This window comes from Elephantulus edwardii, unplaced genomic scaffold (genome assembly GCF_000299155.1).
Source record: "Elephantulus edwardii isolate Elephantulus edwardi_28Jun2011 unplaced genomic scaffold, EleEdw1.0 scaffold00120, whole genome shotgun sequence".
Taxonomy (NCBI): domain Eukaryota; kingdom Metazoa; phylum Chordata; class Mammalia; order Macroscelidea; family Macroscelididae; genus Elephantulus; species Elephantulus edwardii.
Genome location: NW_006399870.1, coordinates 80,761 through 94,626, shown reverse-complemented (window position 1 = coordinate 94,626; position 13,866 = coordinate 80,761). Strand labels below are relative to the sequence as shown.

Sequence of the window (13,866 nt, the reverse complement as noted above, 5' to 3'; positions counted from 1 at the left end):
AAAAAAAAAATTCAAGTGTCATACGGGATCTATATTTGTTCCCATCCCAAAGAAGGGTGACCCAACAGGGTATGTAAATTATAGAACAATATCATTGACTTCACATGCAAACAAGATTCTACTGAAGACTATCCCAAAACGACTGGAACAGCACATCAGCCGAGAATTGCCAGAAGTCCAGGCTGGGTTTAGAGTGGGTCGTGGTACTAGGGCTATTGTAACTAATGTAAAGTGGATCTTAGCTGAAAGCAAGGAATACTAGAGGAATGTATATCTGTGTTTCATTTGACTGTGTGGAACATAACAAACTGTGGCTGACTCCGAGAAGAATGGGAATCCCAGAACACATGATCGTGCTAAAGTGAAACCTATACTTGGACCAAGTGCAGTGGTCAGAATAGAGTAAGGAAACACTGCATGATTCAAAATTGGGAAGGGCGTACACCAGGGATGTGTCCTGTTTCCGTACCTTCTCAACCTGTATGCAGAAAAGATTATCTGGGAGATTGGGCTTTATGAGGAGAAATGCGACATCAGGACTGGTGGAAGACTGATCAACAATCTTCGTTATGCAGATGACACAACCCTGCTTGCTGAAACTGAGGAGAACCTGAAGCGTTTGCTACAAAGGGTCAAGGACTGCAGCCTTCAGTATGGATTCAGGCTCAATGTCAAGAAGACAAAGATTTTCACCACTGGACCAATTGGCAGCATCAGGATGGATGACAGAGAGATTAAGATTGTTCACAGCTTTAGTTTGCTTTGTCCCACAGTCAACATTCTTGGCACCAGTAGCCAGGAAATCAAAAGGCGTATTGCCATGGGAAAGCCTGCTGTTATGGACCTCTCCAAAGTACTGAAGAGCAGTGGTGTCTCTCTGGAGACTAAGGTGCATCTGATATAAGCCATGGTATTTGTTATCACTTGTTATGCATCAGAGAGTAGGAAAATGACTAAGGATGATAGAAGAAGAATTGATTCAGCCTTTGACCTGTGGTGCTGGAGAAGAGTATTGAAGGTACCATGGACTGCTAGGAAAACAAACAGATTCATCCAGGAAAGGGTTAAACCAGGCGGCTCCTGGAAGGCAAGGATTCTGAGGATTCGTCGGACATAATTTGGACATGTTGTAAGGAGGGACTGGACCTTGGAGTGGGACATCATGCTTGGGAGAGGGGAGGGACAGTGCAGGAGGGGCAGGCCCTCTATGAGGTGGATTGATTCAGTGACTCGGGTAATCAGGATGGATGTGTGTCAGAGACAGTGCAATTGGCACAAGACAGAGCAGAGTTTAGGGCTGTTGTACACAGGGTCGATCTGAGTCACAAGTGACTAGCCAGCACATGACAACAACAATCAAAGGGGAGCAAACCTAGAGAGAACAAACTTGTGAGTTACATATGAAAGGTCTTTGGGGTGTTATTTTATGGGTGTACTCGAGGAGAGGGTGGAGGGAAGTGGAGTAGATAAAATTCTCTGTACACCCTAGGCAGTTTTTCCTACCCAGGGGTCAGATGGCACAACATGAGAACTGAGGAGCTCACCCCAAGGGCCTGTTCGCCCCAGGGGCCTAACATGGCTTGCCCTGGGGGCTGAACACGGCTCACCCTGGTGGCCGAGAACTGCTCACCTCAGGTCAGAGAATGGCTGTCTAGCACACTCCCCCACCAAAGTCCCCTCTCACCCAAGTCCAGACCCCGCTCCTCACTGAAAACGATGTGGCCAGGGAAAGCTTTCCCAATTCCAGCACTGCCACATTTACCTCCCTGCCCCCAATAAGTGGTCATACTGTAATTTGAAGTAGGTGTCACTGCCCTCCCCCTTTATAAGTGGAGAAGGGAATCTGAGAGTGGTGAACGGACACCCCCCCCTCAAGTCAAAAGAGTTCTTGGCAGAGGCATTCAACAGATCAAAAGATGTAGTACATTTAGGATATCTGCCATCTTGGACATGCTGCTACCGTTAAGTGTCCTCAAGTCGTAGACAGCTCACAGTGACTCTCATCAATCCATTGTATTGGTGATCTTCCTCTCTGGCCTGCCCAAGGAAACCCCAACTTGCCGATGTGTCTCCTGCCTCCGCCATCTTGGCTCCAAGAATTCTACCCAGAACAAGTCCACTCTGGGTTGGTGTGGCAGCTCTGCCACACGAGCCTTGGGGCGTTGCCTACCATCCATCCCAGGTGAGGGGATTCCTGGGGTCTGGTAGTGGGAGCCTCATTTAGCTGCGGGCAGTGGCATGCGCTTGGCAGCAAGGGGCTGGAAGCCGCAGGACTCACCCATTCCTCCGTGGGAATCCTTGATCTCCTGCTGTTGGGCCTCAATCCTCACCGAAGACCAGTCATCAACTGTTTAACTGTTCAATTATCAATAAACAGAGGCCTGTAGGAGGCCATGGTGGCCCTACTCCACGTGGTCCACTGCTCCCACAGCTCGCCATGTTGTTTCTGCTTCCACCGACATGTTTTCCTCCCTAAGTTTCTTTTCTTAAAAGGTGTTTCTTGCTAGTATTTTCTGGTTTTAAACTTGAAGCCATCACAAACCTAGACTTTCTAGCCCTGACAGCATAACAATGCTGGTTAAGTAGTCGTTGTTATTATGTTTCTGCGCTCAAGGAGGAATCAACTCATAACTGATCTTCCATCATGTTTTGAGAGATAGTTTTTTGGGAAGAGGATATCTGAATTCTCCTTCAGTACTCACCAACGTGCTTCGTTGTTTTTCATGAATTCTGCTCTTTGCACATCATTATATACTTCAGAAAATGAGACACAAGGCATGTTATTACCATAAATAAAATGAAAGTAACACCATTTTATTTTACACACTTGCTACCTATATAATTCTGTTACAATAACTTGGTTCCATTAAAGAAGAACTACTGATAGAAACATACGTGACTGATTAGGTCTCATTGGCATAGGCTTTCTCAAAACTTGGAGTTGCCAGATTCCAAAGTAGCCCACAATAATGTATGCCAAGTGCAATAAAAAGGTGTGAGTGGGCAATTAAAAGAGTTATCTGGATATCTCCATATAAGGGAACTTTTGGCCACATTAACAAAACTCACACTGCTACAGTCAAAATCAACATATACACCAACCCTTTACAGTGTTTTCTCTGTATAATGAAAAGTCGGTGGAGAACTTGTCAAGAGAGTGTGGCAATGATTTTCCTTCACATGGAAAAGAAGAAACACATCCTCTTTCAAGGTTACAGGGCCATTCTTCGGTGGCTCTCTGTGTCGACACACTCCTACAGCCCAGTCCAAAGACGTGTCCTCATCTACTTCCCAGCATTGCTTTCTGGAGGTGAAGACTTGTGATCCCCAGGGAGCAGCAAACGTAGATATTCCAGAAGAAAAAGTTGCGTTTTGAAGGTCACATCCTAACTTCAAACTTTGTACATTTTTAAACATCATGAAATCAAGATTGCTTATTTCATTATTGAAGGAAATTTCAACTGTGGATAAAAGAGAATATTTGTCATCAAAAGCAGATTTCAAATTGCTATGACAAATACAAATGTCACTGTAAAACCAGACTTTAATGGCAGATCTGTTAGAAGATATCATTTGATTTCTTGACTAACTTATATCTCTTAGGGAGCTCTGACAGATTACAGATTTTTCACACTTTGTAAAACAGTAGAAACTGAAGATTTTCTATTAACACCAAGTCAATAACCGTGACATTAACTCAACTGCCTCCTCTTATAAGAGCTCTAGTGATACAGTGAGAATAGACGACTGGTAATAAAATGTCTGCAGTTTAAACCCCATGGTGAATCTATGTGAAATAGATGGACTATAATCTTCAGTAAAGTTTGCCAACCTTGGAACCCTAATGTGGGTCTCGATGAGTTGAACTAAAGATGAAAACAGTGGTTTGAGGTTATTCTTCTCAAACATATAAATTAGATAAACCTTCTTGGAAAATGTTCCCTATGAGATAGCTTCACAGGTGATTACATTTCAGGCTTCATCTTTCCCTGCTTCACAAGCTAACTTATCTGATTTAGGTCTATTATGGTGCTTTACAGGAGGTTCTGGTGACTTGATGGTAAAAAATTGTGCTACCAAAGAAAAGGTTTATGTGGGTTTAAGGTACCATCGAGGCAGGTATGTGCAATTGTTATCCTGCGAACAGGGAATCTGAACCCCGTCCTATCCTGTGCCATCCTCACACTTCCTGATCCACCAAAGCCGATTGCAGCAGTCTTTGCGTTATTCCACCTGGATGAGGGTCTTCCTCTCCTTTGCTCATCCTCCACACTTCCAAGTTTCATATCCTTCTCCAAGGAATAGCATCTTTTAATAACATGTCCAAGATATGTGAGACAAAGCCTCATCATCCTTGCCTCTGAAGGATATTCTGGCTGCAAACCTCTCAAAGACATATTTGCTTGTTCTTTCGCCACTCCGTTGGATTTTAAGTGTCTTCTTTAATACCTCAGCTCAAAGTCATCAATTCTTCTGTCATCCCTATTCATTGTCCAGGCCTCACATTAATAGCAAATGATCGGAAAGACCATGGCCTGAATCAGATGCACACTAGTCCTCAAACTGACATCAGTATTTCCAATAATTGCCCATCTGTCTAGTGGCATGAATCTTTGTTTTCGTCACATTGAGATGCACTCCATATTTAAGACTGCATTCTTTGATTTTCTACAAGTGCTTCAAGACCTCCTCCCTTTCATCAAGCAAGATTGTGCTGCCAGATTCCTCTTTATAGAGTCCAAATATTTGAATACTGCAAAGTTACACAGTTCAAATCCACCAGCTGCTCTGCAGGAGACATATAGACAATCTCTTCCAGTGAAAATTACCCCTTCTGAAAGTGGCTGGAAGGGTGGCCATCTGTGTGTTGGTTCCAACTTGATGACATGCAACAAAATGGAACTCTATGCATTGCATCAGTAACAAAAAGTATACTCTTTTGTTTTATTCACAAAGGCTTATTTTTTTTTACTTCTAATAATTTAGCCTGACATTAAGAAAACTTTTGCTGTATCAACAATGATGCACACTGTACAAATTCAACTAAGAAATTATAGTAGAAAATAATTAACTCTGCAAACTGTTTGGAGTTTAGTGCTGTTCCTCAGAAATAAGTAATGTAAATTCTAAGTCCTCAGACTACAGTTAGTGAGCTCTGCTGCCCTAGTGGGTAAACAACTGGACTGCCAACCTAAAGGTAACTGTTTCCTATCCACCAGCTGATCCCTCATGAAAAACAAGCACTCTACTTTTATTCTTTAATGGCTCTAAAACTTGCTAGAAGCTCACCAGTGAGGTATATCCAACACCTTTGTACACCACACACACATACACACACATCAACATACCTGTAGTTACAATCACTACCATCTACAGACATGAAAACCCAAATGAGGGTCGTTGATGAGTCAGTTCTGACTTGAAGATATTGGGGCTTTAGTTTTATAGGGGTTTCAACACTGAACTGACACCTCGAAATTTGTTCCACCTGGACATCAGGCCAGGGATGGCTATTGCACGGTATGCTGGGTTTACCGGCTCAGGCATGCGCAGCTGCACGGACTTGCTCCTGAAAAGAGGAAGATTCAGTCAATCTTTCAAATGCAAAAGGAAGTCATCGTAGATGATAAAATGATCTCAGCTTAATTGAAAATTATTTCATCAGAACTCATTGAAGATATGTTGTGTATGTACATTCAGGATCCCTGAAAAAAGAAAAGATTGTGCTTCTTGATCACTTCTTTGATTGCTCTCCATGCAAACTCTCATTAGAAACCTTAGTTTCTAATTGGGACCTCCTTCTCAACTACTGCCTGTAAAATTCATGTTGTACATGTATATTGTTTTGCCTGTCCCACTGAGGTTTGAAATCAAATCAGGTAGAACATTTTTTTCCTTTACTAATTTCTGTCTAGAACCATACAAATTACAAGCCCCTCATCGCAGTGGCAAGAAGCTGCACTGCAATTCTGAAGGTAAGTGGTTTGAGGCCACTATCTGTCCCCAGGAGAAGGCTGGGCATTCTCCTCCTGAGTGATTAGCTGCATCTGAAAACCCACTAGAGGTTCAACTATGGGTTGATTCCAACTCCATGGTGCACAACTACAAAAACAACAAACAGAGAAGGACAAGACAAAAACACCCCCTGGCAAAGAGGGAAACAAAACTGTATTCACACAAATACACACATATACAACAGACACATTCACACGCATGCACAAGTTTTAATATTTCACTGAAATTTAAATTTGTCATAAACACCGTGATATCTTGCCTAGTATACATGTGACAGTGAAGACAAATCTTACCTGAACAACAGACCTCCCAGTTCCTATAAAGAGAAGAAGAAAAAAATAATCAGGATTTTTTATCATGTCCAAGTTCACAATGTACCAAATACTAACTTTCTCCACACTGAATTTTGGAAATTACTTTTCTGTTTACTTTTCTGTTTCCTCTTTAAGATAATCACATGAACAAAACCAAAATTCTTATTGATTAAAGATTCTTTGAGTGAATTAATAGAGAAAATGACCTAGGTTTGGGATGCATGCCTTCAAACATCAAAGGACTCTAAAATTATTGGTAAGGAATTATGTAGCCAATGCAAAGGGACATCATTTTGCAAAGAATTACATAAGATAAAGGGAATTCAGATCTGGGACATCCATAGAAAGGAAGAATTAAATTTCTTCTTTCCATTACCTTGAGCAACTAGAGACTACACGATCTGTGAACAAGTTGGGTTTTTTCCTGATGGCTACAAGCATGATTTACATAGTGAGAAAATGAAAGATAGCCTTTTCTCTCAGGTCTATAAGTTTTCTTTGTCATGACTGAGACATGTTCCATAAAAGCATAAAATACAGATGTAATTCTTTATTAAAAATTGTATAATAGACATAAAAGATATCCCTAGTACCATTCTCATCACATACCTGCAACAGCTCTACATCTGGTTTATCACACATATTCAGCAGCTCCTCATACATTTTATGTAGTTCTTTGTGTTTTTTTAACAGTGCACGTTCTGTTTTCTGGAATTGTTTTTCAATAATACTACGATGGTGACTCAGCAGTATCAACTGCTGTGTTCCATTTTCTTGGAGAACTGGATGCAACTTCTTATACTCTCTATGGATCATCATTGCGTAGACATGAATGTAATACTGCAGAGACATGAATATTCTAGATTAAACACTAGGTTGACTTCTTCTTTTAGCCTTAAATATCATTCAACTTTTTAAACAAATATTCTCTCCCAATCAAGTAAACAATTCTGTTTATCCACTTACCAATAACAAAAAACAACACATAGCTCTCTTTTCTCTCTTTCGTATAATGATAGAACATTTTAAAAGAGAAGGATGAGAATCCCAGAATGCTTGACCGTCCTAATGTGAAACCTGTGCTTGAACCAGGAGGCAGTTGTCAGAACAGAGCAAGGAAATACTTCATGTTTCAAAATTGGGAAAGGTGTATGCCAGAGATGTGTCCCATCTCCATATCTTTTCAATCTATATGCGGAACAGATTATCTGGGAGGCTGGGCTCTACAGGGAGAAGTGTGGCCTCAGAATTGGATGTAGATTCATCAACAATGTCCATTATGCAGATTACACAACAACCCTGCTTCTTGAAACTGAGGAGGACCTGAAGTGTTTGTTGTGGAAGGTCAGGGACTGCAGTGTTCAGTATGCATTGAGGCTCAATATCAAGCAAACAAAAGATTCTCACCATTAGGCCAATTGGCAGCATCAGGATGGATAGTGAAGAGATTGAGTTTGTTAATAACTTTAATTTCCTTGCCTCCCAGTTAATGCTCTTGGCATCAGCATCCAGGAAATTAAAAGATGTATTGTGATAGGAAAGTCTGTGTTAGGGACCTCTCCAAAGTTCTGAGGAGCAATGGTGTCACTCTGGAGACTGAGGTTTGCCTGATAAAGCCCATGGTCTTGGAAATCACTTGCTGTGCATCGGACAATGACTAGTGAGGATAGAAGGATAATTGAAACCTTTGAGCTGTGGTGCTGGAGAAGAGTACTGAATATACCATGGACCGCTAGGAAAAAGAACAGTATCATCCTAGAGAAGGTTAAACTAGGCTGCTCCTAGGAGTTAAGGATTCTGAAGCTTTGTCTGACATACTTTGGATATGTTGCAAGGAGGGACCAATCTTTGAAGAATGAGGTCATGTTTGGGAGAGTGGAGAGACAGCTCAGGAGAGGAAGACCCTCTATGAGGTGGATTGATTCAGTGACTGGGGTCATCAGGGTGGGTGTGTCTGAGACAGTGAGATTGTCACAGGAAGGAGAGAGCAGGCCTTAAGGCTGTTGTACATCGTGTTGCTATGAGCTGCAGGCATCCCGACTGCACGTACCAACAACATGGATGGTATAATGTTTACCCCAAAATGTTTTATGCATACATACCACTAGCCCTGTCCTTATAATCTCATTTAGGAATAAGTGGTATATTTTAACAAGGAGGCAGCATTAACAAAGTGTATCTCTGTTCATTTGTAAAAGACTTTAAGCAAGAGACCAGAAGAGATGGATTTAAACAGACATATGGAGCTACTCAAAGAAAACCAGAAGAATAACCTAGAGGAAAAAGAACGTTCCATGAGAGAGTCTCACCCTCAGTCAGTACTCTTTATTTGGACATCTACTCTACTAAACTGTGAGAAAATAAATTTTAGTTTGTGAAAGACATCTAGTTGTGGAATTGCTATTATGTCAGGATATCACCTTTTCTTGAAACCAATTTAATTCAACTATTAAATCCTAAAATATCAGTAGAAATGAACTCAAGAATTTCTTTTTAAATTATGTTTTTGTTGAGTTCCATTGTATACTTTCCAATAACAACCCTAGACCCTCTATGTCCTAGAAAGTGACACTTCCTGCTCCTGTACCACTCTCACAGTTATTTTTGAGCACTTTTTCAGCCAGTATTTCATCAGAACTTCACAATATTTCATCAGTATTTTCACAGTACTTTGAGGTACTGTGTCTATGTTCCTGCATTTTGTAAATACGATGCATTCCTTAAAATAGAAAATATACATTAAAATTGATTTTTATAACATTCACTCTCTGCAAGGAATATAACCATTTTCCCAATAGTGGAAGTCATCAGAGAATAGTATTTCTAAAATTCGTAAATCCAAATCCTCAAACTGGATATCTGATCAATATTATTTGTTCTTATGGATGGTATTTGTTTTCTTATCCTTAGTGTTTATGTTTCCAGGTTTTGATTTTGTTTTGATATTTAAGGAGTAGAAATCCTTGGATGATTGAAAGAGAATTGATGCCTTTGAGCTATGGAGCTGGAGAAAAAGTATTTAATATGCCATGGACTGCTAGGAGAACAAATGGGATTTTCCTGGACAGGGTGAAAGTAGGTTGCTCTATGGTGGTAAGATTTCTGAACCTTCGTCTGTCATACTTTGGACATGTTGCAAGGAGGGACCAGTTCTTGGAGAGGGACATTATTCTTTTGAGAGTGGAGGGTCAGCACAGGAAGGAAGACCTTCGATGAAATGGATTAATTAAGTGACTATGGTAATGATGGTAGGTATGTCACAGCCAATAAGATTGGCACAGGCTAGAGCAGGGTTTAGGGCTATTGTACATAGGGTCACTATGAGTCACAGGCGTTTCAACAGCACATAACAACAGCAACAACAACAACTATAACACTAATCCTCAATTCACTGCATGCTCTGCCAATACCCGTGTGTTGCTTAATCATGGTAGCCAGGTCTCCGTATATCTGCCTAAAGCTGATTGCAGAAAAGACTATCTTATGCTCGCCATCCATCTCTCCTTCTTCTTGCTTTCCTCACTGAGATCCCTCTCATTTTCTTTAATCTTTCTCCTTAATGATGTCATTTCTCGGGTGAGCTTCTCCTGAAATCAAACATACAAAAATAGTAAATCAAAGTGCCGGTGGAACATGTATTCTGTATTTCGAGGGCTAAGAATTGTCAAGCACAAAATATGTCAAAAAGTGTACTTCAGAGAGTTGAAAAACAGACCACGTTTCTCTGGCTAGGACAGATAACTAGTCTGGGAGATGCAGTCCACAGAACTTTCATTGTTGCTGTTGTTAGTATGGAAACTGTCTAGGGAAACTGATAAATAAAAAGCAAATTAGCACATTGACTTTGCATATGATAATATGTTGGTTGAACTTCTGCCTGTGGGTTTTGATACACATGTTTTAAACCTCAAATTGATTGTATTCTAACTTTCCTTTCAGTATCTTTTCACCAAATCTGATTGAAGTTGTACCACTCCCCTGTTAATGGTCTATAATAGTATATTTTATGGCCAGGATTCTTATGAGTGAACTCCTTAAATTTGTACATGGTGAAGCTAGATGCTACTTCGAAAAGTAGATGCTTTATAGTTTTCTATTCCAAGGTAGAGAACAATTGCAGCGTACTTCCACATGGGTGTACATACTTGGGAATTCTATGAGAGTTATTCATACTTATACCTTCCCAAGCACTCTACTAAGTCTGCTGCTTGAGTCTCCTATGAGGTGAAATGGACTGGGTGAAAGTGAATAGTTACTTTGATTGGGTTTGGAACTATGGAGGAGGATTGGAACTTCATTTTACCAAAACAATTATAATCATTAATTGTAGCACCCTCTCCCGAGAATGCTGTTTCCAGGAAGGCAACTTTACTTGTCCATTTTCCCTCATGCTTTGGAAAATACTTGGCATAGAATATACTCACAGTGTCCTGAAGATTATCATTTCACGACACTTTCCTTCACCACATAAACCTGAGTAACACTAAATCATTATAAAAAAGTGACTGCATAATTTCCTAGCCTCAATTTTTTGTTTTCCATTATATACAAAATTCATGTTCAATCTACTCTGCTAAATGTGAAAAATATTATGAATAAGGTTCAACAATTGCAAGAAACTGGGAGCAATATTCCACTGCCAAGACTGCTGCAATTCTCAAAAGCACGCAGTTTTTGTCCACCAGCTGCTCTTCCAGAGAAAGATTGGCAAGCTCCTCCCGAGGGATTAAGTACAACTGAAAACCTACTAGTGGCTCAGCTAAGGGTCAGTTATGACCCCATGGTACACAACAACAGCATTGTAAAAAATACAGTACTATGACTTAGACACACCACATGCCCACAACATGTAAAAATTGGAACCCACCCATGCAGGTCAACACAGGACTGCTACAACCTTCAATTTGTCAGAAACCAAAAACCTGCACCCTCTATCAGAAAAAGAGAGTGGGTGAGAGAACACAAGGAGACATGCCAAAACTCTAGCTTTGTCTAGTTTTCAAAGTCCTTCAGATGGATCACTTACCCTGTATTCTTTCACTGTGCTTTGAATGGAGAAATGTCTGTCAGCTTCATGCTTCTGAGTTTTAGAGCAGAGCAAACACAACAGTGACTTTCTCTTTTCACAAGAGATCTTCTTTGGTTTCTTATGTGTCTCACACAGGTGTTCCTCAGCACTCAGGAATTTCCCAAGACTGGATTGTCTGGCCAGGGACACTAGCTCCTCCACAAGAACACTGGGTGTGATGTCTGTCACCTTTAAGACTTCCCTGTACACAGGGCAAATTATGCCTTTTTTACAGGTAAAGTCAATGCAAGGACGACTGAATGTGTGTCCACAGCCTATGACGACCAGATCCTTAATGTAGCCCAAACAGATTGAGCAAGTGATTTCCTTTTGGAAATCCTCAGTGATGTCCATTTTCCTAAGGAAGATAATCAGAAGTGTTGAATTTTGTCCTGGAAACCAAAGCCTTGGCAGACTTTTTCTCATAATGTTTTTACTAGTGTAGTATACTTCTGTCTAGGCTGATTAGTATTCTCTACAAATGACAACATTTTAAAATTAGGCACAGACCACTGCACACTCTACTGAAAATGAGTTTGCTTTGTAATCTCAAGCCGTAGAGTTCTGCTAAATAAAATAGACTAGCTCCCAATGGAGGGTTGCTATGGGTCAGCGCTGATTAGGCAACCATGATCTTCTGGGTGGATGGGGATTTTGTGCCATCTACCTCCTCACCCTTTCACCCCTGTTTCATAAACCTGCAACTTGATTTTAAAACATCAATCATTTATTCTCTTCAGTAAGAGGATTCTCATTGTGTCTCTGCCCACTTTTGCCAGGATCTCCATCAGTTTGGTACAGTCCTTAGTAATTTCTTCAATAGACAAGTAACTCTCATGAACCCAAAATTCGAGAGATCAAGTAATATATTATATTGTTGTTGTTGTTGTTGTTATGTGCTGTCGAGTCGCCTGCGACTCATAGCGACCCTGTGTACAACAGCCTTAAACTCCGCTCTGTCCTGTGCCAATCTCACTGTCTCTGAAACTCCCATCCCAATTATCCCAGTGACTGAATCAATCCACCTCATAGAGGGCCTTCCTCTCCTGTGCTGTCCCTCCACCCTCCCAAGCATGATGTCCCTCTCCAAGGACCGGTATCTCCTCACCACATGTCCAAAGTATGTTAGACAGAGCCTCAGAATCCTTGCCTCCAAGGAGCCACTCGGTTTAACCCTTTCCAGGACAAATCTGTTTGTTTTCCTAGCAGTCCATGGTATTCTCAGTACTCTTCTCTAGCACCACAGCTCAAAGGCATCAATTCTCCTTCTATCCTCCTTGGTCATTGTCCAACTCTCTGATGCATAACAGGTGATTGCGAAGACCATGGCCTGTATCAGACGCACCTCAGTCTCCAAAGAGATACCATTGCTCTTCAGCCCTTTGGAGAGGTCCCAAACAGCAGACTTTCCCTTGGCAATGCACCTTTTAATTTCCTGGATGCTGGTGCCAAGACTGTTGACTATGGAGCCAAGCAAACTAAAGCTATGTACAATCTCAATATCTTCACCATCCATCCTGATGCTGCCAATTGGGCCAGAGGTGAGAATCTTTGTCTTCTTGACATTGAGCCTCAATCCATATTGTAGGCTGCAGTCCTTGACACTCTGCAACAGGCGCTTCAGATCATCTTCAGTTTCAGCAAGCAGGGTTTTGTCATCCACATAACACAGATTGTTGATAAATCGCCCACCAATCTTGACCCCACATTTCTCCTCATAGAGCCCCGCTTCCTGGATAATCTGTTCTGCATATAGGTTGAAAAGGTATAGAGATAGGTTCCATCCCTGGCGTACGCCCTTCCCAATTTTGAACCATGCAGTGTTCCCTTGCTCTGTTCTGACGACTGCCTCCTGGTCCAAGTATAAATTTCGCATTAGAACGATCAAGTGTTCTGGGATTTCCATTCTTCTCAGAGTCAGCCACAGTTTGTTATGATCCACACAGTTAAATGCCTTTCCATAGTCAATGAAACAGAGATAGACATTCGTCTGGTATTCCCTGCTTTCAGCCAAGATCCATCTCGGCAAATATGATTCCAATTCCTCTTCAATTGCTTAAGTGGATATATGTCACTTTGCACCTTAAAGTACACCATACAGAAGTTGTAAATTTTTCAACAGCTTTTAAGGCATATTCATTAGTCAACAAGTATAGCTGACAAAGAAGTGTTTATAACGTTGAATGTTGTTTTTGCTAAGGAAACAAGACAAAAGTAAAAAACCCAATTGAGAAATGGGCACAGGATATGAACAGGCACTTCACTAAAGAAGACATTCAGGAGATCCAAGATGGCAGAGGAGGCAGAGACAGCGTGGTGAGCTATGGGAGCAGCGAACCTCTTAAAGCAGGGCCATTGTGGCCTTCCACAGACTTCGGCTTATTGATAATTGAACACTTAATACAGTTGATGACTGGCCCTCAGTGAAGATCATGGCTCAACAACAGGAATTCAAGGATTCCCAAGGAG

At 41.2% G+C, this 13,866-nt stretch overlaps 1 protein-coding gene across 1 annotated transcript in view; it reads right to left on the bottom strand.

Moving 5' to 3' along the window:
* The window catches only part of LOC102874472 (tripartite motif-containing protein 43-like), a 28,826-nt gene extending 17,075 nt beyond the window's left edge, over positions 1-11,751 (bottom strand). Inside the window, exons 1-6 of the mRNA XM_006892826.1 lie at positions 11,356-11,751; positions 9,821-9,916; positions 6,939-7,169; positions 6,309-6,331; positions 5,489-5,569; positions 3,006-3,103 (exon numbers count right to left, since the gene is read on the bottom strand). Coding sequence (XP_006892888.1) covers positions 3,006-3,103; positions 5,489-5,569; positions 6,309-6,331; positions 6,939-7,169; positions 9,821-9,916; positions 11,356-11,751 — 925 coding nt within the window. The remainder of the gene's footprint in view (positions 1-3,005; positions 3,104-5,488; positions 5,570-6,308; positions 6,332-6,938; positions 7,170-9,820; positions 9,917-11,355) is intronic.
* Positions 11,752-13,866: the final 2,115 nt, after the last annotated feature.